Source organism: Ctenopharyngodon idella, chromosome 13 (assembly GCF_019924925.1).
Source record: "Ctenopharyngodon idella isolate HZGC_01 chromosome 13, HZGC01, whole genome shotgun sequence".
NCBI classification, from domain to species: Eukaryota; Metazoa; Chordata; class Actinopteri; order Cypriniformes; family Xenocyprididae; genus Ctenopharyngodon; species Ctenopharyngodon idella.
The window spans coordinates 33,479,831-33,505,695 of NC_067232.1; the positions used below are offsets into that span (position 1 = coordinate 33,479,831).

A 25,865-nucleotide genomic window follows, 5' to 3' on the forward strand; every position below is an offset into this window, starting at 1 on the left:
CAGAGATGGATCATTTTCCTAAAATTGTTTGTGTTTATCTGAAGAAAGTCATATCATATCTGTGATGGCATGAGAGTTAGTACATGATGAGAATTTTCATTTTTGGTTGAACTACCACTTTTAATACCAGTACACATTTTCACAATTACTGCATGTAGCAAATCTTTTTTTTTTTTTTTGTCAGATTTTAAAGACAACATAATTACTGAACAAAACGAACACTAATAATAACATGCTAGAAATTGTAAGACAATAACCAGCACATGATCTGGGAAAAAAGTAAAGCCGTGAGGGTTGACTTACATTCTCAGGCAGTGCTTTGACCAGCTCACTGTGGGCCATGGGTCTAATGCATAGCTGGTGAACAATCTCTCGCCTTATCTCATCAGAGCTCTCCACCTGACCAACACCTGCAGTGTATCGCTCACCTGCAGGACAAAACAAACAAAGCATTAATAAATCTTTTTTTCCTTTCTATGGTGTCTAATAAGCTCAATACACATCTATAAGAAAGCTCAAAGGACACGTGTTGAGAAATGATCACTCACCCACAATCATAATGACCAGGTGCAGCATCTCCTCAATTAGTGTGTTATTCTGCTGAACCACATCCTGAGAGACAGAGAATGACACACATGTCACAGGCAACAGAAGGGAGTGCAGGTAGAGAGAAATCAAGTGAAAATAAAAGTGATAGGGGAAAAAAGAGGTTTTGAGGTAAGCAGACCTTGTTAGCGTTCTCTCTGCCGTATCTTTTTCTGCAGTCTGCTGAGCTGAAGATATGATAGAGCTCAAAACGGCTCAACATGATCATCAGGAAGTGGTTTGGATCCATCATGGAAGCTCCAGCCTAGATCCAAAAACAGCATGAAACATGATCACTAAATTACAGTGAATTCACCTTCTCAAAAGATTCTCGTTACTCCAATCACACTAAAATCTACAGTGATTTTATTAGTATTTTTATTTAAATCAGCATAAAGGCAGTGAAATAAATACCACCATGATGTCTAAACACTACAATTTAAATAACAGTGTTCTAGGGCTGGTCCGAATACCATTTTTTGAGCTTCGAAGCTCTGTAGTAATCAGCACCGAATATTCGAAGCTTCGGCAGGAGGGGTCTGAAGACAATTCTTCTCTCTAATAAAGGCACGTGTAACGACTATATGGTGTGGCCCCTTTAAGAGCTGCGCGCTCCCGGTTGAACTGTCTCGAACGACTCGAGCACCGCATGTATGCTGGTTATTTGATTTTCTGTTGCTCATTTAAAGTACTTTTCTTTATTAAGTAACACTGTGGACGGCATAACATTTGCGACAGACAGTTACACGAGTTTCATGGGGAATAAAGCGCCAGTTGTGAAATGTCAAATCACCTCTGTGAAGTCTGTCTGGTCTCAATAACTCAAGCTAAGTGAGCTAACGTATCCCTATTTGCTCCGTACACAACGCGTTACAGCAGGAATCTCTGTGTCTGTTTGCATTTTGATTATGTTGAGAACACGTTCAGAATTAATAAACTTTTAATAAACTACAGAACAGCGCGAGCCGGAAGCGGTGCGCCTCGCCCGGGCAGGGCTTATATGCTCAGAGAACGGACACTGCACTAGTGATACAAAACATAGGTCTGTTAAGAGCAATACTTTTAAAAAGGTAGCCTAACATTTTTCTGACAAACAAATCGCTCCTAAATCAGAAATTAGCAGCACAGTAATTACTGACACAGTAAAGGGTAGGCTATTTAAATAAAAGACGAACGGTAATAAATAAAGAACATGCCGTCCCAGTAAAATCTCACATTTGAGTTTTAACAGGCTCCTATATTTTGCAGTAGATTCATTTAGACTGATAATAATGGGTAAAAAGGCTATTACATTTTGTTTTTATTATTCTATTTTCCACAATGTCAAAGCAGTGCAGCTTAACCCAAAATACAAGCTCATGCAGTTGTGCACTTCAGACAGAGAATACTCCAGTTGCAGGGAACACGTTAGTAGGCTAAGAAGCAATCATGTTTAAGTATAACAAGGTTGGGTTCCTTAAACTGTCAATCATATTAAAAACAACTAGGATATATAAGATAATTGTAAAAAAGAGTATAGTATTTCGCCATATTTTGTAGTGTAAACATATTTAATCGCGAATGACTGTTTCGCAAGGGGGATGCCAGGTGTGCAAGAGAAAAAAAAAAAAAGAAAAAAAAAGAATATTCGAATCCCAAAATTGAAAATCGAATACCAACCAACCAACCAACCAAATATTCGATTAATCGAATATTCTGGTCCAGCCCTACAGTGTTCCCCCATTTTAACCAATGAATTTCCATGACCTTTCCACAGCGATTTTCTTTTTATAGCGGCTGCACTCAAAAAGAGCAAATTAACTGATTATTTTCAACTTAACATTAATGAGAATTTTGGCACAGAATTGTGCTGAATTCATGAAAATATTTTAGGACATTTTTTTATATTGGACCAATTTTAGGACCTTTTTTTTTTTTTATTGTGACATTTTCAGCACATTACATTTTCATTAATAATAAAAATTACAGTACTCAAATTTCTTTAACTGTCCTAGAATAGACTTTTTGTAAAAATATTTAGTTTCTTTTTTTTTATTTTGGCAAGAAATATTCCCAGGACTAGAATAATTATACTATAGAATAATTTACTATAAATATAGCAAAGCATTATTAGTTAAGCTTCAGAAATATCTTGACACTACTGACCTGAAGCATGATGAGGTCTTTATCAAACATCTCCACTCTACACTTCACGTTGTGATAATAATAAATCTGCAAAGACAATTCAAGAAAAACTGTGATATTTTTATGGAATGGCAATAACACTAACAAATCTAAGTTAAAAGAAAATGTCATGAGTATTAGAATTAAACAAGTTTATAAGCTTCTTGCCTGATTGACCAAAGAGAAGCCATTTCTCCTCCACATCCCAGCATGCACCTGAGCACAGAGTACAAGGCAGCGGAGCGGGTGCTCGATCAACATGGGTGGACTCAGTTCACTCTGTAGAAGACAAAAGAGGCCTCAGGAAGCATTGAGAAAGTTTGAAGAACAAAAATTGGCATGAACCAAAACGCCCAAACTCACCAGGGGCAACTGCTCAGGGAATCGATAGGCAACCTCAGTTTTGCTCAGCAGAGCATGTAAACCTAATTGCAAGAGAGAGAAAGTTGAAGTTCAGTTGATATGTAGTGTGGTTATCATCATCAACCACTTTTCAAGCAATTTCAGGAGTGAATCCTATATTCTGTACACACTCAACAATAATGGGATTCAATAATCAAGGGATTCACGCCGTATTTATTCCCAAAACTGCAGCGTGTATATGACCTTCCTATGGAAGCTAGTTTCTGCCATAGAATAAAAAAAAAAGGTAATTGCGACTCACAAAATTGACGTTTTTCAGAATTGCGAGTTTATCTCAGATTTGTGACTATGTCTCAAGTTTGTCTCTGAGTTTATAATCGCAATTCTGAGAAAAAAAGTCTGAAGATATAGTCGATATATATACTTGTAATTATGAGATAAACTCGCAGTTCATACGTATTTTCTCCGAATTGTGTGACATTAACTCGTCAGAAGTTTAAATCACGCAATTCTGACTTTATAACTTGTAATTCTGAGAAAAGAAAAAAAAAAAAAAAAGTATGAATTGCTCAAAGTAAACTCGCATTCCTGAGAAAAAAGTCAGAATTGCGAGTTTATCTCAGATTTGTGACTGTCTCGCAATTCTGACTTTTTTCTCACAAGAGTGAGTTTATATCGCAATTCTGAGAAAAAAGTCTGAAGATAGTCGTAATTATGAGATAAACTCGCAGTTTGTACTTTTTTCTCAGAATTGTGTGACATTAACTCGTCAGAAGTTTATATCATGCAATTCTGACTTTATAACTTGCAATTCTGAGAAAAAAAAAGTATGAATTGCTATAAATAAACTTGTATTCGTGAGTAGAAAAAAAATCAGAATTGAGGTAAAAAGTCACAATTACCTTTTTTTATTCTGTGGCGAAAACAAGATTCCATACCTTCCTGCACAATGGATTTTGCGTGAAACAATCACCTGCTAAAAGCCGGGACACAGGCAGGTGTATGCTGACTTTCTCCTGAGAGACGCAGTAGCGGATGGTGTCAACAGAGTGGCCGCACATGCTGAGGGTTATGGGCTGCTCCCCATCTGTGAAACCACTGTGGCAGTGAGTCAGCGCGCTCAGGCACTTCTTATAGGCTTCGATCAGCACTCGCTCCTGTACACACGACAAATAACACTTATATACAGGCTCCATCATGGTGCGTTATGGGTAGTAATGTCTAACATGCACTCACATCACTGGCACACCATTCCTGCATCATAGAGATGATATGTGTGAGCTTCATCTGTAAGGTGAATGCTGCCTCCCATTCTGGCTCCATCTCTATGTGCTGCCCCACCTGACGCACTACTGGGTCCATTCCCTGCAAAGAGGACACACACATGCACCTGTTTTAGTGCCCAATCTCAATTACCCTAGACACAACCCTAAGATCAGATTGGTATAGTCACCTGCATGCATTTTAGCAACTCCAAGAAAGCATCAAAACCCTCCAGATACTTCTCCCTGAGTTGGTCGCCCCACTCCGTTGGACGGCTTATCAGGACATACCTGCATCCAAGAGAAACGCATCATGGCACGGATCTCAAGAAATGGGAATTTTAGACACAGGTAATGCATAACTGTATTCAAAGTCATTCAAAAACCCACCCCTAATGTATACAGGCCACAGAACTGGTAAGCAGTATTCTGAAAATCACTAGTTGCAATCATATTGGCTGACATATTGACACTACTTCCAGCCCTTCCTGTGTAAATAAGCGGTTCTTGACCAGAATAAGAAATGGCACTTTATAACCACACACACGCTTGTTCTCTTACTTGAGGTCTCCTATAAGGCTCTGGACTCGGCGGAATTTGAAGGCCTGTTGTGCGGTGTAGCGTTCAAACTGAAAACGGCCCTGCAGGTCTCTGTGTCTGAGGTGGTCTACGAAGGTGCGGATGATGGTGGTCATCAGGTTCTCTTCAGTGATCAACATCCGCGCCTGAAAAATATCAGATACACCGTTCACCGCTGAATCTGACAGACCATCTGGTGGTTTGGGCAGTAAGCTGTTATTTATTTATTTTTTTTCTATACACAAAATTCCTAATATATGAAACTCCAAAAAAAAAAAAAAAAAAAAAAAAAAGAAATGGAGGAGTAAAAAGGAAAAGTAACGAGGATGAAAAAGAGTAGTAACGCACCGAAATTTCGGCAATTGAAAATATTCAGCCAAAAATTATTTGGAGAAAGTTTTGGAGGGCTGAAATCATTGACCAAAATGGTGAGGATTAATTTGTGCTTCTCTGATGGCGTGTTTTGACTGTGTCAGTGTCTATTTCATGCACAAAACATGAATAAGCTGTAAACATGTTAGCTATGTGGACGCTAGAGCTTGGTTGACAATTCTGATAATCGATTTCTCGTTTGTAATTGATCTCCATTTTGATGAACCAAGATCTTTTAGTCTACGCTGTATTCAGTTGATGATGCACTTTTGCTAGTTTAACAATGGAAAAAATGATCTGCGTGCCAGGCACATGGTCCAAAAGGGTTGTACCTAGTCTCTTAATGAGTCATGGGTGTGTTTTGGGCTTAACGTGCAATAAGCCAATCAGAATCTCATCTCCCATTCCCTTTAAAAGCCAGGTGCGCTTGCACCATGGTGGAATTTGCTATTTACATGGTGGAATATAGACACCCTCAACCTGACGAGTCAGTTTAAATACATGTGTGTATTGCCACGATTGGTCAAATAATTAGCCAATTTCATTCATTACTGCAAATAAGTAATTCTGATACATGCAATGACTTATGACATGTAGGCAATTTTATCTTTATGTATACAATCTTTTAAATTTAATCCTTTTATTTTTAATATTTGGCATGTTTGTGTGCTGCTGTGTGCCCGTGTGTGTAACAAGCAGAGTGTATGTGTGTTGTGCACCCGCCTATAGGCGCATATTACTAACGCGCCCTTTAAATAACAAAAAAAAAAAAAAAAAAAAAAAATACTGTGCCATTGACTTTAGACCAGGTTCCAGTTGGTCAATGTCATTTTCAGTTGCCTCAAAATAGCAAACAATGCATCCGAATACACCTCGTTTTCAGACCAGCACGGGGCGAACAGATAGGTGCGACTGCATTTGCTATTTAAACAATGTGGCGCAGGACGTGAAAATTATAACTGCGTCGGGCCGAAACTAGCAAAAACCACTTGCGTCGCGCCTGGCGTCACATTGCACCCGGTGCATGATGGGGCCCTATTTGTAGCGTGTCCATTCACTAAACGCAATAAGCTTTGTGTTTTGTTACTTTTGATATAAAAAAGTCAGTCAATTTTATAAACAAAATTCAAACTATAAATGTTGTTTTGAGGCTTTTTAATGTGTCATGACAGATTTCAGTTCAAGAGGCACGTAAATCTCTTCCGCTTTACTACTAGTTATAGCAAACATGAATGAACATCAGAAGATATGTTGAAAGATACAGTACAATATGTGCAATTTAAATGTGTTAAATTTCAGTGCACCACTAGTAAAGAGGAAAAGAGGGAGGAACAAGTGGAAAATGAAATAAGAAAATGGAAAGGGAACAGAAAGAGGGAAAAGAAAAAGGAAAGAGGAAAAGGAAATGAAAGAAGAAACCAAAAACCCAAAATGACAAGCCCTCTTCCTCACAGCAAGCTGTCTCTCCTTCCATGTACTTACCAGAGAAGGCACGGTGAACATTTGCACAGAAAGGTCAGTGACTGAGAACTCCCTGTCGTGGTCATCTTTCACGTAGTCACTCTGCAAGCGCTCATAGTTCTGCAGGTAGTGGTGAAGGAGGCGGAGGAGAGGAGAAAGAGGCAGAAGAGAGAGCAGAGGTGTGTGGGATTGACGGTACTCACCACAGTGGGGGCGGTGAAGAGCTGCACTGACAGAGAGGTCACTGACACTACACGCTCGTGATCGTCCTCCATAAAATCTGTCTGGAGGCGCCGGTAATTCTAAAGGAAGGGGGCACATTCACCTTCCGGGTCAGAGGTCAGGGGCCATCTGCAGTTATGTCCCCCGACTCAGTTCTCAGTTCTGCGGCACATACGGCCTTAAGTTACACCGTGGCACAGGTCAGTCTTGAGAACGGACACGTGTGGAGTCGGGGGACTTGAGTTAAAGCTGAACTTTGCACATTGGTTTTTTTTTTTTGTGGACTTTCTAGGGTTGTTTAAGCTAAAGTTCTAATCTCTGCCATCACATGCTGTCAGTGGCACCTGACGTAGGACCCTATGATTTCCGCAATGCAGAAAACGCAGACGGAATCACGGAATCTAGTCATAAAATTGGAATTTACATTATTGTATGGAATGTCACAGAATGTGGCAAATATTGGAAGAATAAATCAAAAGTAGCACTGTACACTTAAAAAAAAAAAAATCTATATTTTTAGTAGTGTCTGTGAATATTAAAGCACAAAAAGACTGCTACTAAAATATGAAGCATGCATGTTCTGCATGTTTCTGTGTTAATGATCGACAAAGTTCCATCTACTATATGCATACATTCTGCCGTGTCACTATATGAGGACGCTCAAAGGTCTCCACTACAACCCACCTAAATAAAGGTTTGGTTTAACGAAGAATGTATGAAAAAAAAAAAAAATTACTATTGTACTCTAAAATGCACTTCTTAAAGTAACAAAAATAATAAAATTATTAAAACACTATAAAAAATAAAAACAAATAGGAAAAAATTAAGGAACATCACATTTTTCTTCCATGTTTCCAAGTAAACCTCTGTTGTGAAGCACTTTGTTTGCCAAAACATAAAAGGAATTGCTACATTTTATTCATTACATATTTACAAAAGATTAATTAAACTGTTAAAGTTTTATGACTTTATTCGATTATTGATAATACATTTGTATTAAATCATAAATCCAAAAAAATTAAAACAGACAACACAGAATTTCTGAAAGGGCCATATTATTGTAATTTTTTTTATAAATTATTAAATTGATAAAGTTTTAATAACTCATTTGATTAGCAATGCCTTTTGATTATTACAATTTAATTAAACCATTAAAACGAAATAAATCTGAAAACATGGAACTTGGGAAAAATTAAATGTAATTTGGGAACAAAAATAAAACTGATTTCATAGGGCCCTAAAAATTTAATGCGTTAAATTTTAAGAAACGTTAAATTGTGTACGTTTAATGATTTCAATTAATTAGGCAAAATGAATTTATGGGTTTAAAGGGTTTTTTTTTTTTTTTTTATATTTTAAGGGTTTTTTTTAAGGGAATTTTTCAATCCAGAAAAATTAACAGAATTTAGAAACCTGAGAAGAAAAAAAAAATCAAATGGATTTCATAGGGCCCTACATCTGAGTGCATGCTGAGAGATTTCCTGCTGTCACAGAATGACAGGGTCAGTCGGAGGACTGCAGCGGGCAGCGAACCAAAGAGAACAAGAGTAATATGCCAAGTCAAAGTATCTCTCTCTATTACATAGTCTCTCTCTCTCTGAGACGATACCCCTCACTGAACAGGGACTGGATTCTCAAACTCTCTTATCCTCACAGATCAGCTGAATTAAACTGAGTGTGAAGTGAAAGTGAACTGGATGTTCTACTGTAAATCACAGGCTTGGAATATTCTGGCCATACTTGTGGAAACTGATATCAATTCTGTCTCACAGGATGGTGCAATACAAGTTTAATCTCTATCGACAGAATCTATAACAATCTATAACATTTAGATGGTTACCACATTTTTGCCAATTTGGAAAAAAAAAAAAAAAAAAAAAAGGTAATTGCAGTAATGCACTTACACTGGAAATCCTGTGTGTGGCGTTTGCTCCATGTAAAATGCGTTTTACAGATGGTAGAAATGGTTATCTTCACAGATGATAACCATTTCTACATGGTCATGACATAAGTTAAGACTGGAAATAACTTTAAATAGATAGTAAAAAGGAAATCGTTTTCATGCTAGTCTAGTGTAATGTTAACAAGTATAAGGTTTTGTGGCAAATTGTGTGCATTTCAATGCGGAGCCATGCCTTATAGACTTTCAGAGTAACAGCATTAAAGTAATCTGAACTTGTAACTTGGAGCCAGAATGTTCCTTCAACACATCATGTACCTTCAATGAATCTAAAAACAATACTTAAAAGGATGGTTCACCCCAAAATATTTTTTTTTTTTCAAATATCATCATTTACTCACCATCTCAAAACTAATGAGGTTTGTTCTCGCTTGTCAAAGAAGTGCAGCTGATATATGTATGTGCTCCATGTAGTGTTCATCAATGTTTATATGTGATCTGTTCATCATGCAGCGAGATTGTGCCTCTTCAAAACACGGATTAAACCGCTCAATTTATATGGATTACTTTAACTTTTATTACCATTTTGAAGCACCAAATTTTCTTCACAGTTATTTTTAGTGTTGAACAAAGAAATTAATAAAGATCTTTTGGGTTTGGAATGACATAAGGGTGAGTAATGACAAAATGTTCATTTTTGGGTGAACTATGCCTTTAACATACAGGTTGTCATGAAGTCCCAGAAACTGAGTGTTTTTAAAAATTTCCCTTTTAAACGAAATAAATTCATGTCAGGTGACAGAGTAGACTGTGCCAATATGTTACATTTATGTTATTTTTGCTTCATGAATTCAACAAATTGTAATGTCTTTTTCCTGACTCCATTCCTCAGTAAGCATGAGAATGCATGTGAGAGATTGCAAACTCTGGTGGATAAATGCACCAGATTATCACCGCTTTTTGGGGCTTCATGGCCTACAGAGATAAAGTTCTGGGCTGTACTACAGAAACTTCCTATCTGAAATTCCTATCCGATTTGAAAAAGTTCTATTTCCTAAGTAAAAATCAACGGTTACTAAACAGATACGACAAGATTTTAAATTAGGATGTTTCTGTAATACAGCCCCTGATATTTTACTGTCAATCAATATAAGGACTGTGCCATATGGAAGCCTTACCCTCGCAAACTGGATTGCAAAAAGTTTCTTGTACTTTGGATCCATGAGTAGGCTGCTCATAAAGAGCTGGTGGTAAACATTTCTCGCTCCTGCAAGAAAAAAACAATATTAGGTACAGCATGAGCTTAAATGAGTGAATCTCACAAAACCAGGCAAGAACATGTCTCAGTCATATTTTATCCCTAAAACAAAAGAAACAAACAAGAAATTACAGTTACATTTTATTGTGTTATGGCATAATTATACAAGTAAGCACTGTAATACTAAGTAATATTTAGGGCTGCGCTTGACTAAAGATTTTTCTGGTCGACTAGTAGTCATTCATTTTAAGTGATAGTCGACTAATTGCACATTTATTAATAAACCATATAAATCATAATAAAGAGCCTTTAATGCCTGCATTGCCTAATCAGCTTTCAAGCACACGTATAAAGCTTGCCACAGCACACCGGCAGAAGTAATGATTACGAATGCGTCTGGGAAAAACCGCAAGGAGATTGCTTTAACATTTAATAATTAATTGATAAACTAGTGTTTTCTTTATTTTAAGCTGCAGTGATGAAGTTGACGATGCTGACTCGTCATCTCCACAGTAGTGGACACACTACGTATATGCACGTTTCATATGGATTACATAACCTAAGAATATTTGTTTTCCATTTCAATTGGTTCATTTAAAAATAGACCTTTCACTTTCTATAGATATATTTTTCATGTCTGTGAGGCAAGTTTTCTTCTTTTTTTGGCACGATCAAGTACACAGAGAGAGACGGCAGAAAGCGCACCCTGTTTGGTTTCATTATTTTACAAAAGCAAAATGTTTTGTTGTTATTGTGAGTGTACACAAATAAAAGTAAACTACAGATTCAAAAAGATGTATTACTCTTATCTGTATGACCAAAAATGACAGAGTATTTTAAGTGCAAGTGATCATACCAGTGCCTCCATGTTAGCTGTCATGCAGTAAGCGCACTACTATTTAGCTTTCACACTCCGCACAAACATTTGAACAGTCCACATTTTTCTATGTTAACGTAAAAGTGAGTGGCCATGTAAAGTTGCTACTATTTACATGTTTGAGATAAGCCACATTTGAGGTCGATGAATGATAGGCGAGCCTTTGGATGTCCAGCTATTAATGATCTGTCCGTCATAGACTGCATGACTTCGCCACTTCCTGTGGATTTTTTTTTTCTCTGCGACTAATAAAATTTTGGTCGACTAACGGTCAGTCAACTATTAGGGGGCAGCCCTAGTCATATTAATTAACAAGTACTTGTGGGGTTAGGGTTATAATTAGGGTTTGGTTTAGGGTCAGTTGCTTGTAATTATGCATAATCTACTGTGATTACTATTAATCGTGTTAAGCTAAAATATAATTTCTTGACACGATAAGGCAGCTCACCGAAAGTGCTTTTTGCATACATGTGGTTTCAGTTGTTCCTACATTTTTTGTAAATTTAAAATAAATTTTAGTATGAAAGCTTTTGGTGAATCATGATTTGTTCGTGAAAACGTTCATATGCGATTTCACACACAAATTTGTGCATATGCATTCCGTGCTGTGAGTTTCTGCAGTGCTGCAAAATCTCAGGACAGCTGATGTCAGCACACTCATTCATTCACCTTTCCACATCTTGGAGTCACAGAGCATGAGTGTGTCCACGAGAGAAGAGTTCTCTCCCTCCGGTCCGCGCTGCAGTCCCACCTGACACAGGATCCTCCTCAGAGCATCTGCTGGGCGACAGTAATACACTCAGGCACTGATTCACATCAGCAGGCACCACATAAGCAGGCGCAAACACTGACACAGAGCACACTGCTCTATTAAACAATGAAACTGGTGGTAACTTTCGATAGACTTATGATTACTTGAATCATTGCAAAATACCAATATAAACAGCGGTGAAATCCAGAGTTTGGCTTTGCAAGAGATAAAGCAGAAATTGAATAATATGACTTCTAAAGAAGTGATTAAAAGGAAAGAAACCAAGGGAAACAACAGAGAGAAAGTGATACAGAAAGATGCAGAGACAGACCTGAGGATCTGATGATTTGGCCGAGCCAGTTGAGAGCTTTGAGCGCAAAACACTGATGAGCCACCACAGAGGAGTGCATGACCTGAACCCGCAGAGGTTTCGTCTGACGACTCGTGTTCCTCTGCAAAACATGTCCAAAGATGTTCACCAACAAACTACATTTACAAGAACAATTACTGATGCTTTAATTTCTGCAAAAGTTGCCCCCACAATGCTAAAGTGTTGTGGATGGTTGCCAAAGTGTGAAGTTGCTACAGTGTTATGGGTGGTTCTAAGCCCACCCCAAGTCTACAGATGTCCCTCCTTCAGTCTATGGGATTTCTGTCCAATTTTCATCCGACAGATGAAAATCTGACTGCTTAGAGAAGTAATAGCACATATTTACTCCACAAGCCACATGATTTGAGGCATCACTCAAGAAAGTAGCACAAACAAAGTGGGACATGTAAAGCATGGACAAATCCCGAATGAGCAATACCAGAACTAGCCAGGTTTCCACTACAGATTTGCGCAAAACTTTTGCGATATTTTCTAAATGTCGATTAAAAAAAAAAAAACTATTGCGAAATGACGGCGTTTCTATTAACTGATGTTATGCAACAAACATATTTTTTTCCTCTCACGATAAGTCATTCCAAAACTCATGGCAACGGATGTTAGTAGGTTTAAGTATATCGCAGCCACTGCACTAGCCATTACTTTTAATCTAAGGAGACGTAGACATGTTATCCAAACATTAATGGCAAGGAAAGCCCCTTATACTTAGGAGCAGCCACGTATGAGGTGTTTCTGGGTGTTTTTCCCTCCTATCTGCTACGAGCTCTTGATTAATTGTGGCATTTCTTTGTTGTTTAGAATCCAGTATTTCCGTAATTTGTGTGTCTTTTATGATTTTAATAAAGAACTCTGTCTCGTCTTCGTGTCAAAACATACCATGCCATCTTTAAAGAATAATCGACTTTTACGTACGCCAGGTGACCTGTAAATGCAAAAAAACATTTCCATTGCAGTTTAGCGAAATATTCCTTTTTCGAATTGCCTGAAAAACCACCTCATGCAAGTGTAAAAACTTTTTTGCGATATATGGGAGTTTTTGCAAAATTTACGTTTCTATTGGGCGTATTTTCAATTCGCAATTTCAATTCGCACAATTTGATTGTTTTGATTTGTATTTCTAATTGACTATCAAGCTGTGGACATTAATTGGCTTTCCTGAGGTAAACGAAACATTACATAACATATAACAAGACGTTTTACTGTTTACTATTTCAGTAAGTTGTACGGTTTCTTTGAACATACCTTCTGATGTTCATTCATCTGAAACAACTAGTAGTAAAGAGGAAGAGATGATCGGTTCATGTGCTGCTTGAACTGAAGCGAGCATCAAATGCTATTTATTGTATTGGATTTCGTGATAGAACTGTCAGATATTAAAGCTGACACTACAAAATGTTGGTGCATCAATAATAGTGATGTTTGTCTTAGAAAACACAACTAACAATCTTGTTTGTGAACCATGTATCATAGCCTGGTGCTGAAATATGCAAACTGGGGAGGATTCCTTCATAAAACTTAAATGAATGCCCTAGTTTTCAGTTTTCAGTAAAAAGAGCAAAAAACCCAAACGATTTACACATCTGAGGCAAATGGACGGGATTTGTGATTGCAGAGAACTTACCACAATAACAGATTTGGCCTGCTCACAAAACTGAAAGTCCCCAAAGCGAACAGACTTCCTGCCCTAAATACGGTGAACAGAAGTAATCAATTAACAAAAGCGAGAACAAGCTGTGCTGAACCTTAAGCCTGAATCGTGGCACCGTGGAGGAGAAGTTGGCACTTACATCTCTGTCCACGGTGGTGGCGAAACTGACGGCCTCTTTCTGAGTACAGTTCACAGCTTTCTGTAGTGTGTAGATGACCTGCTCGTATGTGTGGACCTCATCATTGAACAGCATGCAGTAGTACATGTCTCCGCGGGCCCTTGAGAAGAAAATAAGCAATTACATATCTACCATGCAGCATTCAAAAACGATCACATGCATGATGGACTAGAATGGGGTTTTTTTTCTTTGTGATTGTGGGAAAAACACTGAGACATGCCATCGCATGACTTCAAGGTATGAGTGATAATATATCTTACGGTGGCTCAAGGCCTTCAGGTAGCTCGTCTTCTTTGTCCCAGGTGAGCATGTCCACAGCATATTTGAGAATGATGGAGAAAACATTATACGTGCGAGCGATCATCTCAGCAGACAGATTAGCCAACGGATCCTGCCAAACAATAAGGGTTGTTATTGTTAAAGGGGTCATATAATGCCACTTTTACAAGATGTAAAATAAGTCTCTGATATCCCCAGAGTGTGTATGTGAAGTTTTAACTTAAAATACCCCACAGATCTTTTTATGGCATGTTAAATTTGTCACTTTTTGAGGGCGGGCAAAAACGCTCTGTTTTGGTGTGTCCCTTTAAATGCAAATGAGCTGCTGCTCTCAAAAAGAGGGCAGAGTTTCAAGAGCTTGTGTTAGCATAGTGTTAGCAGCGCCGATTACCTCACACAGACTCACTGAGAATGTCAGAAACTGTTCAGCCTTTTATGTTCAAACCGGAGTCGATAATGATGGAGAGACTCAAGAAGAAGTGAAAACATGTAGAATGCAACAGGATGTTTCTGAATGGTTAGTTGCTTAATTTATGTAGCTGATGTGGGATATCTTAAAGTCATTGATTAGCATATTTTGTCATGATAATCTATAAATCACTTGTGTGGGAACTGTTGTAACAGAGCCAGAGAATATATGCTGCATGAAGACAGAACAGGTATGGTTTAGCTTAATTACGGTTATAACTTATGTTGTCATCTTGTTTTTATGACATGCTATTGCATTTGTCTTATGTACTGTATTGCAATAACATGGCCTCACCCCCTTTGTTGCGTGTTGTCGGGGGCAGGGTTTATGTACATTTTAGGGTTAGCGATGTCACTAACCCAGGAAGAAGCTCGTTTTAGTCCCTACCAGCCGTTTGTTGTAGTCCTTTAACAGCGGATTCTTTAAAAGAAAGTATCTCCCTTTGCATTGAACTTTGAACGTTGTAACTTTGCAGATGTTGTTTATGCTCGAACAGCAACATTACACACTAACTAAAGTTAAAAAAAAGTGAAATCATAGTCAACCACCCCATTAAGTAAGACTATTAAAAATAATTTTTAGCAATTGAAAAAGCTGAAATGAAATAAAATATTAGATGACAGAAGAAGAGGTATCTTGCCTTCTGGGAAGAGTCACTGATATTGGGCTCGTGTTTCTGACAGTAAGGGCCCTTCTTCCAGGCCTCTGTGTCACCACAGTCACAAAAGCCTCCTCCCCCTGAGGTGGTCATCTACAAAGAGAACAAAGAGCCACTTACACACAAAGACAGCAGCACATGACGGCTCAGGGTTGATCTCAAGTCTCTTACATCTGTATCTTATAAATAATAGACCTGTCATTGTCATGAAGTCATGAGTCAATCTGCAACACACATGACTGTCTGCTCTAGTTTTTCTTAAAACAAACACACCCTATAGAGCCTACTGCATCATATTTGATACGCAAATTTCTATGGCCTCTAAATGATCAACATGATCAAAAATTAACCTTTTGTACTCAATCGACTTCATGCCTTCTGTCATCTGATTAATACGTTAGAATTTGGCAGCAAGTAAAAAGCCTTTTAGTATAATTGTAAAAACATCCCACTTCAGGTCATGGTTCACGTGTCTTTTTATTGTGAAATCTTTACTGATTTTTATAAAGTAAAAGTAAGAATCTTTATATTGTTAGTACATCAGGCTTTTGAAGAGCGTTTACATGTTCATCTTTTAAACATTATTGTATTGCATTGCATAATATGTTTTGCCCTCCAATGAAAACTACAGAGCTTTGATCATAAAAGACATTATTGAGAGATACAGAGTAACAACTAATATTTTGGGGCATTTCATTTAAGTAGTCTGCTATACAGTTATAAAGATCTCATTGATTTACATTACAAACTATCAGAATTTCATCTCGCTTATTGACCAAACAAATTTCAGCAACTGCACCAAACTGCATATTTTTGCTTAGTTTGGGCCTGTGAATAAAACTGAGGTGTTTTTTCCCCCCTCGAGTGTGAGCTCCATATTCTCACTGTATCAGACTATATGAGCCAGAAAAGCCTGATGTGTCAAATATGATACTCACCAAAAAAAAAAAAAAAAAACACATGCAATTGTTTTAAAAATTTCTTTTAGAATTTGTCTAAAGGTTCAATAAACAGTCCAAAAAGTATTTCATATGCCAGGTAAAAAAAAGTAAAAAAAAAATTTAAAAAAAAGCATTTGATTGTTTTCTCTTCACAGACACAACAGCCCCATCAGTCCTGTAACCTTTACAAAGAACTGTACCATGAGCCACAACTCTCAGTTTTAAATGCTTAAAAAGTATAAACTATCATTTTGGTTGAGCTATAATGACCATCTTCTCTGACTTAGTTTGGTTGGACAAATGTGGATAGGAATTTTGTTGTTAGGGAGAAGTCAGGGTCCACACACTTGGTATTTGACACTTTCTCTGCGGCTGTCACACCAACATGCTGACACATACCTGAGTGAGATGTTTAAGAATGTTAAAATGTCTACTGTGTGTCTCTTCCTCTTACCCTGTAGCGATGCTCTTTGTGAACGCTGCCTAAGAAGCACTGCATACACAGCACACAGGTTGGATCGGCCGCACACTCCCTGATAAGGAGAAAAAATATCAAATGTAAATTACTTATACAGAAGGATAGCAGCTGTCAAAACCTCAGTGAGCTGCCTACAAACAAACCATTTTCAGGCAGCATAGAGACACAAACTAAGGTTGTTAAAAATGTAGGGCTGCACGATATATCGTTTTCGAAACGCACATCACTCTTGGATTAATTCTTCATTCTAGAAATGATTAATTCTTTCCAAACAGAGCTACTGAAGTCATCTGGTGAAATTGTTTTCATACCGTAATATATATCGCAGAAAAACAAAATATCACAATGTCAGTTTTTTCTAATATCGTGCAGTATCAAAATTATGCTGCCATTAAGATACTTCATTTGGCTGAATTCTAAGGCAGCATGGATCGTAAAGAATTCCCAGAATGCACTGCAACTGAATAACTCTGTTGCTGCATTCCAATTCGCCTACTTATACTATTCCACTGTTTTTGTGAAGAAAATGTACATACTTTTGAGTGTGTAGCAGAAGAGTAGGCAAGCTTTGGGACATACACTACTTATAATTCACCCTTCGCCGGGAGTTTGATTGACAGGCGATCTGACCAATCATAACCCCGTTTTGTCCAACAAACAAACCAGACAGGAGATTAACGTCGGTGGACTTGAACTTGAAAAAATGGTGTACTGACATCTTTCCACAGTTGAAACAACATACCCTGTGAGTCTCATTTATGTTTAAATCGTGCAATAACTATGAAGAGATGATCGGTTTATGTTTCGCTTGAACTGAGGCGCTACAGCAATCTATCACGGCACATTAAAGAGGCACAAAACGGTATTTGTTTTTTTGTTTTTTTTAAACAAAAGACAAAATTTAAAAACTAAGACTTTGTTTCATATCAAAAGTAACCTTCTCTGTCTTGTCTGCCAGCATCTTTGCTCCGTGATGTATTTTCACTGCGTGAGAACATGAAGTGTGGTGTGAGAGCTCCATGGCCTGTCGGACGTAGCGACAGTAATTGGCGGGGCTCTTTGTGAAGGGTCAATTGCATCTTTAACGGACCACTCTGACGCTTAGTTACGTGCATCCTGTCACCGTTTAAACTGCCCTGTCAACCATCTGTCACAGTTGATTGTGACATTCAATTTCATTTAATTTTCTATAGTAGTATAGAGAAAAATTTAGTCGCAAGCTGGTCTGCCAGTCGTGGGTCTTTCATGCGGAGGCTCTCCTCATGTGTTTACATAATTCAAATGCATTAACCAAACATATCTTTATAAAAGTTAACAATGTTGTTGCAGATGAAATATAATGTGGATAACATTAAATAAATATTTTTTCTTCAGGTTAGATACTAGGGCTGGGTGATTTTTCCGATTTTTTTGATTAACTCAAATTTAATGTTTTGCCACGATTTTATTATTTTTTAAATCGAGAAATCGCGATTTTGAATAAAAATGTTAGCAAGCGTTACAATTAGACATGTTGACAATACAGCAATGAAAACCGCATTAGGAGAAGAAAATGATCCAACCTCACAATCCGACCTTATTTTTTTTTTTTTAACTTGACCGCCGTGTTTTTAGAATGCCGTTTCATGGGTGAGACGCTGCAAAAGACGCGGGACCCAAGTGCAACACCTAAACATGTCCGCCAAACATAAAAACAATAGGACAAATAGCGCAATGGAATGCAAAAACCTGTAAAGATCTACTACTGTATGTTTGATATTTCATGTTTGCATGATGGTGACAGGCTGAAAGCTGCTGTTGTTTTCTGTTTTTACAAAGTATTTGCTGTTAATAATAGCCTATTTATTGCTATTACTTTTTGGCTAAGAAATATTTAGCATTTTCTTATTTCATAGTATTTCTGAGTATATAGGATGTGTTTAAGATAAGTTTGTACAACATTTGCCTTCATATTTCAGGCATATTTCTGCAAAGATATTTAACAAATTGTTTTACATTTACACCATGTTGATCACTTCATGTGTGGTGCACTTGGAATGGAACTTTTTTTAACCAGATTTTTAATAGAGAATATTACTTAAATCATTTTGTAGTTAGATTGACTAGTTAAACAGTTTCGACTAGTTTAAACCCGTTTTGTTGAGTATCCTTGTCAGTCTTAAATGAGTTAAATAACCATAAATATATTGTATATTTATTGTATAAAGCATTATAAAAAAAAAAAAATAAAGGTGACTTGAGCACAGTGATTTTACTCACAAATTCTTGCGTAAACACGGTTAGTGTATGAGACCCAAATAAAAAAATAAATAAATAAAATAATCACCCTTTTCATTTCAAAATCACTTTAGAGCATTTCATTTCAGAGCAAACATCAAAAAAGGATTTATTGAATATCATGAAAAGGATGAAAAATCATCGATTTATAAACACTATATAATTGTTATTGTTTATCACCCAGCCCTAGTTGCTGTCCATTGAGAGCATTTCAAAACATTCACTTATGAAGCTCCATTGGCTGCACAGGATGACAGCAAAGCAGATCCCTAGGGTTTGGATCAGATCCAGTAACACATTACATGACAGGATTGTAAAAAGATCTGCACAAATTCTTAGGATGCAAGATATATTTCACACACCATTCACATCTACAAGATCAGATTCTAATCTCATAAAGCCAGCATGATAAAGCGCTGGGGATATGTGTGAGCCCTTTCATTTGTTTCTCAAAGAAACAGAGCAGAACAGTACAGACTCCAGTCACCTCCGGCCTCTTAGCCGGCTTACAGTGATTTTGCCTAAAGGACTTAACCTAACAGCAACCTGACCTAATTCAACCAAGACTTCCACGTCTGTGAGAACACAGTGACCTACACCACCCCAGGTCAAGCGGGATAGACCACAACAACTTCAGCATCTCAACAGCATACATGCATGGCTTAGGACATGTACAGGAAAAATAAATAAATGCATTTTGACCGACAACTTACTAAATCGTCTGTCTAGGCAATAGACAGTGAGCAGCTCACTGGCTTTTGAAACAGAGCCATGATCACTGTTTGTTAGTGCCTTTGACATCAAACGAATTGAGAGTCATTGTGGGTGCAGAATAGATGAGAATCAACATCCTTCTTTGGGTGGATCAGAAAGAGATGATGATGAAGTTTTAACTGTACCTGCAAGAATACGTTGGCTCTCCCACTTTAAACACATGGCCACAGAGCTGTGAGGGCTGGTTGTTCTGTTCCAGCTTGGCCAATCCCACGGACGGCTCTTCCCCACACAGGTACCACTCCAGCGGGCCCTGAAGCAGCAGCTGAGCCAGCAGCTCCTCATTCTGGGGGTTCAGGTTGGGGCCCAGGCAGTAGATCTTGGGGACATAGCAGGCCAAGTGCTGGTAAACTTCTTTGGGCAGGTTGCTCACCTGTAGCCATTTCTGTGGACAGATGGGTAAAATATTACACACACACAAAATGTCAAGGTAAATTGATCAGGTGGACAAAGGTCAGGTTTGAAAAGGAACACTAGTGGTTGGTCTTTGATTGCATTGCTTGCCTTCACTGTTTTATATTTGCATGACCTTACTGGACAGCCAGTGTTTTAAAACATTTCTCAACAAAAAGTTTATTTTCATGCAAGTACTAAGCTGAACACAATGCTTATTTTAGAGGTGTGTGGTTATTAGAGTTGGGTACTGAACTCACTATTTTTAAGGGCACTGACCAAATTAGATCTGTACTACCAAATACCGATTCACATTAAAGCAATCGGTGCCAAATCTCGGTATCTGTACCTGAGAACGCATTTGGGCACAAGAGTAAGGTGTGTTAGAGAGAGAGAGAGAGAGAGAGAGACCATGCAACGTCACCACTGCAACTTGTTCAAACACAACTCACAGGGCAATGGCTAAACGTTCTGAAGTGTAGTTACATTTCACAATACTAGATGCAGACTGAGACAACACTATCTGCAAAATGTCCATAAAAACTTGAAATGTGCTTACTCCAGTCCGTATATGATCTATGATCCGCATTGCGAGCGTTGTTAATCTCGCTGCGGGGTTCTGCACAGAAACTGCTCTCATGCGCGCTCCGCATGTTGTCACATACTAAATATTGTCACAGTCATATTTCCATGTGTTGTTAGTCAAACTCGTGCTTTGACAGCATCGTGGAGAAAATGAAACAACACTTTTGTGCTACTATGCTGAGGAAACACACTCACGGCACATGTGTCCGAACGCAACGCAACGCTGAACAGCAGAGGTGAAGAACAGCACGAGACATGGTCTTTCATGACATTTGAATTCTCCGCTGTAATGCATTCTCATGCATAATACAGCACACACATAACCGTTTATTGTCGTCTTTTGTGTAAAATTTCTAAATAAATAAAAAAATGTTGAAATTGAGAGGGTTGGACTTCGTTTTTTCACTGAAATAAATGTTTGTTATTATACAGAGAGTAAAGCCCCGAAAAAAGGTAACGTTGGGTACCGAATTTCAGGTACAAATACTGGTACTGGTTAAAATGTGAACGGTACCAAACTCTAGTGGTTACAGCTGCACAATTCTGGATAAATTGAGAATCACTATTTTTTTTGTTTCAAACAGATATCACGATTCTCCCACGACTCTGAACAGACAACTAAAAATAATTTACTAGAGGTACTGTTGCAGTAAAATGTTTAATAAATCTGAATTGTTACTTGGTTTGAATGAACGATTTACTCTAATCACCTCTTCCGGAAGCTCAAACGTGCTGCATAACACGGGAATGAACCTCACTGGTTCGCAGCACGTTTGAGCAAAGAGGTTTGTTCTTGTGCGTCATTCAGGTTCGGTTGAGCTTCTGTTTATGTTCACTGATCAATGTTTATATGGGAGTAAAAGCCTGAATTAAAATTATTCATCATATAAAGCGATCGAGTCTCTTCAGAAAATTTGGACTAAACCATTTGATTCATATGGATTTGTTTTACAATCTCTTTATGAACTTTTTGAAGCTCATAAAGTTTAAATTGTGTAGCTGTCTATGGTGGGATAGAAAGCTCTCAGATTTCAACAAAAAGATCTTCATTTGTGTTCCGAAGATGAACGAAGGTCATACATGTTTGGAACGACATGAGGGTGAGTAATTAATGACAGAATTTTGAGTGACAGATCACTTTTGGGTGAATTATCCCTTTAAAATCAGGTGTAAACAGGGGCATTGTATAGCCATTTTAGCTGTTTTACTGACGTCTTTCCATGGTAGAAACTGATTGAGCGATTGCATAAGGCTGTGCCATTAATCGTAACTGATTTTTAATTTTGGCTTCCAACGATTATGAAAACAAGATAATAAACGTGAAACGATTATTGTGCCACTGCCGAAATCCATCCCCGTGCACCTTCCTTTCTGTCACAGCGTTGTGCTTTTATTCCTTCCTAAAAGCCCAAACTTGACATCCAAATCAGCCTAATAAGTGAGTGTTGTAAGACGCAGTCTACTGTTACTAAACTGCAGGACGTGCCTGATATTAAACAATGTTATTAAAAGTGTATTAAGCCGCGAAAGAGATACTGTTCCCTAGACGTCCTCCTGTGTGTGCGCTCCGAGACGAAGCGGAACGCGCATAAGCAAAGTATACTGTGGGCTTCAGATATGACCTAAACTGTCAAATAGCCTACCTACAAATATGTCGAAATGCCGTTTTGGCGAGTATCCTCGTAAACACAGTCGGTTATGTCTTACGTGAACGTAAACACTGAGAAAGAGCACGTGTGTAACAGAATATTGGGCTCGTGCATAAACTCTTAAAGTGACAGCAGCATAATATTCCTGCTGCTGTCTGTCATGTTAATCAAAGAACTAAAGACAAAGAAAATCTCTGCTCTTGACTGAATAACTTTTGTAACTAATTGTAAGCATTAATCTGTATTTAATTTTTACAATGAAGATGATCCAGTGTTATTTTACATTTGATTACTGTAGTATTTCTTACCTGAATATACTGTATAACTAGCAGAAAAACTTAAAGCCGTATTTATTTCATATCTCTCTTTATTCTATTGCATTTATTTGTGCTGTTGTTTGAAAATTGTTTATTTGTTCTTACTGTCTTTTTACTTGTTTTTTTATGAAGATAAAAACACTAACAAAAAAAAAAAAAAATATCGGAAATCGGCCAAGAAAATTGCAATCGTTGCATCTCTATTTACATTGATTACGTAAATTAGTCAATTTGCATGGAATGCATCGTTTCGTCACGCTGTTTATGTTCCCCGATGATGGCGGCTCCCAGGCATGATGAAAATCAACAGTTATTACAAAAATATCAAGCCTGATCTAAAGTGTGGAAATTTTCTAAACAGAGACTGAATAAAATGGTGCTCTGTCACACTGTTGGCATGACAGCAGCACAACTTCTATGCAGGAGCATCTGAAAAGAAAAGATCCTGGGGCTCTCCTACCTCAAAACGACAAGACAGCAATAATCGCTAGACTATTCGATTAATCCAAAAATAATCAATAGATTAATCGACTAAAAAAATAATCGTAAGTTCCAGCCCAAAACCATATCATTACCGTTTAAAACTGAGAAACTAATAGTCAACCCAGAGCCCACACATTTGACATGATTAACTGTTGTAGCTTATCCACATTGTGCGCACAAAATAGACTCAAAATGTGCCTATTAAATGTCTAATTAAACGTCTGTTTCAGTCACTGATTTTGGCCCTCCAAAACCATTTCAGCCCGAAACCGAAAATTGCTGTTTCGGACGAATATATTCAGTAGCTGAAATTTCAGTGATTTCTTGATTAAAATGCTTTCTGTATAATATATATTTTTCAACCATATTGACAACCATATTTAAAGGCGCAATTGAATCGGGTTGACCGTGATAACCATAGCAATGGACGAAACAAAACAATCTGATACTGTATGTCAAATGATCTGTACATTAAATCTTGAAGTGTAAATGCAAAATAACAGACCTCTCACTTTTTAAGTAAATTGTGTTACTTTGTTCATTTTATTTCTAGCTTTTTTTAAATCAGTCACTCAGTGACTTTACAGATTTTTACATATAACATTTTTCTAAGCACTTTGTTTTACAATCCATCCTCTGACAGTGAATATTTTTTATTTCATGAATAAATAGGATAAGTTGATATTACAAACTATTTTTTTGCATTTATTTTGGATTGTTTGTCAGTACTGGGCTCACAGTTCACATGGGTAGGGTAGTTAGTAGTTTGTACTTTGTGTGTGGATGGTCCGAATTCATCTGTCACCACTTAAAACCATTTTTGACCGAGGAAAAACCCTGGAGCACAGTGAAAACATTCCTAAAAGATGGCAGATAACTTAAGGCAAATTAAGAAAAGAAATTTGCTGCCTATGTAGAGTGTATCAAACCGGTTATTTTAGTTAACAATAAGATGCATGCCTTAGAAGACAGCCATAGGAAGCTCACTAGGTTTTGTAACTATAGTGTGCAATTCTGACATCATTAGTTCCTGAAGAAAATACTGTAACAATCTAGCTGATGTCCAAAGGCAGCTATGTGCCTCAATCACATGCTAAAAGGAAACACAGGGATTACATATGCACAGTAAGCGGAACTTGGCAGTCTCTGTTACTGTCTTACATCGACCTACTAACCTGGATTCAGTGCTAGAGCATATAGCCAAACAATCCAGCATGTCTTTTCAGACAACTCACCATGCATGAGCTAATTTGAGATTGGCAATCAGACTGTAGTTTATCAGTAAAGATCTATATCGAAAAATGATCCATGTTGTTCATGCACTTAGTGTCTAATAAGAGTCTAATATAGCCAAAATAATGTGCAGACAATACAAACCACAGCAAATTGAGGTCTTGCATGTGGCTTTAAATAACCACCATCTGTGCTACTTTGTAAAAACAAACCTACTTATGTTTACAAGATAGATCTGGCATGGAAATATAGTGGCTAAGGCAATATGCAAAATGAAAAACAAATATGTAACTGGAATACCTAAATAAATTAATGTTTAGTTTGTAAACCACAACATTCTTCAACACCTGCTATTCAGTGAAAGAATCCAGAAATACAGCTCATACTAATGTTTTTACAGGAATGCAGAAAAACTACACAAATAACCAAGCTCGGATTGCCTATTGCCTTGTCTAAATTAATTTAATCAGTGTCAAAAGAGCTGAAACAGTGTTAATAACAGCACAAACCGCATGACGTAAAGATAATGAACAAAGCAGCCAATGTTGTTTTTATCCAACTCTTGACAGACCTCTTTAAAAGCTCATTTCTTTGTAAGCAAAGCCTTAAGTTAAAACACCAAATTCGTGAAATGAACGTATTTATTACTTGTAGATATATTACAGAAATACGTGTGTAAAACGGAGTGTCAAGTGCGTGTTTTGGAGCTTGAGGTGTAAAAAATTCACAGGCTAGCTGTTAGCGCGTTAGCAGGACAACACTGAGCAAAACAACCCAAGAAGAGGAGCGAGAAAAAACAGAAAATTCATCGCCCTCGCATCGATTTCCGCAACCACATATATATAATTAATCAGGATAGACAATTTACAGAGTCTTTATAAAACTGTCGCCTACCGCAGCGGTGTCCTTTGCGGAGAAATTGAGGAATTCGCTACACAGAGCGGACGGTGCATCACGATCAGTCTCGGCCGCCGCCATCTTTACTTCAGTGACCACAGCAGCAGCAGTGAGGGAAGCGGAAATCAGCCGCTGTCCTACTTCCGTCAAAGAGCTGGAAAACTTTTCAGCTGACTAATGGAAAAGTCCCTGATGTTGCCTTGGAGATAAGTCACAGTAGTAGCCACTCCCTTTCACATTTTACCAAAAGTGGTGCTCCCAAAGAAATTGGTTACGTAAAATGAGTTGTCCTTCCAAACACTGTATGCTGTTATTTCTCTAGTAAACTCCCTGCATATGCAGAAGCTATTTTAAAGTTTCACATGGGTGCTCATGACGTGAAGGCTGTTCTAGTGCATTTTTGAAGAAAAAATTACAATATGCAG

The 25,865-nt window shown here is 37.7% G+C and overlaps 1 protein-coding gene across 3 annotated transcripts in view; it reads right to left on the minus strand.

The window, feature by feature from the left end:
• The window catches only part of ubr2 (ubiquitin protein ligase E3 component n-recognin 2), a 42,624-nt gene extending 17,019 nt beyond the window's left edge, over nucleotides 1-25,605 (minus strand). For 2 of the 3 annotated variants that reach the window (XM_051916860.1, XM_051916858.1), the window contains exons 1-21: nucleotides 25,438-25,605; nucleotides 20,009-20,268; nucleotides 16,809-16,887; nucleotides 15,396-15,506; nucleotides 14,268-14,398; nucleotides 13,969-14,107; nucleotides 13,803-13,865; nucleotides 12,125-12,245; nucleotides 11,712-11,819; nucleotides 10,086-10,174; nucleotides 6,807-6,905; nucleotides 4,935-5,098; nucleotides 4,565-4,664; nucleotides 4,348-4,476; nucleotides 4,085-4,268; nucleotides 3,112-3,173; nucleotides 2,917-3,027; nucleotides 2,731-2,796; nucleotides 728-850; nucleotides 549-612; nucleotides 304-428 (exon numbers count right to left, since the gene is read on the minus strand). In XM_051916860.1, the coding sequence (XP_051772820.1) occupies nucleotides 304-428; nucleotides 549-612; nucleotides 728-850; nucleotides 2,731-2,796; nucleotides 2,917-3,027; nucleotides 3,112-3,173; nucleotides 4,085-4,268; nucleotides 4,348-4,476; nucleotides 4,565-4,664; nucleotides 4,935-5,098; nucleotides 6,807-6,905; nucleotides 10,086-10,174; nucleotides 11,712-11,819; nucleotides 12,125-12,245; nucleotides 13,803-13,865; nucleotides 13,969-14,107; nucleotides 14,268-14,398; nucleotides 15,396-15,506; nucleotides 16,809-16,887; nucleotides 20,009-20,268; nucleotides 25,438-25,521 (2,412 nt within the window). In that variant the 5' untranslated portion in view covers nucleotides 25,522-25,605. Of the gene's footprint in view, nucleotides 1-303; nucleotides 429-548; nucleotides 613-727; nucleotides 851-2,730; nucleotides 2,797-2,916; nucleotides 3,028-3,111; nucleotides 3,174-4,084; nucleotides 4,269-4,347; nucleotides 4,477-4,564; nucleotides 4,665-4,934; nucleotides 5,099-6,806; nucleotides 6,906-6,988; nucleotides 7,088-10,085; nucleotides 10,175-11,711; nucleotides 11,820-12,124; nucleotides 12,246-13,802; nucleotides 13,866-13,968; nucleotides 14,108-14,267; nucleotides 14,399-15,395; nucleotides 15,507-16,808; nucleotides 16,888-20,008; nucleotides 20,269-25,437 lie in introns of all 3 variants that reach the window. The other variant, XM_051916859.1, reaches the window with a different exon arrangement.
• Between the last annotated feature and the right edge of the window lie 260 nt (nucleotides 25,606-25,865).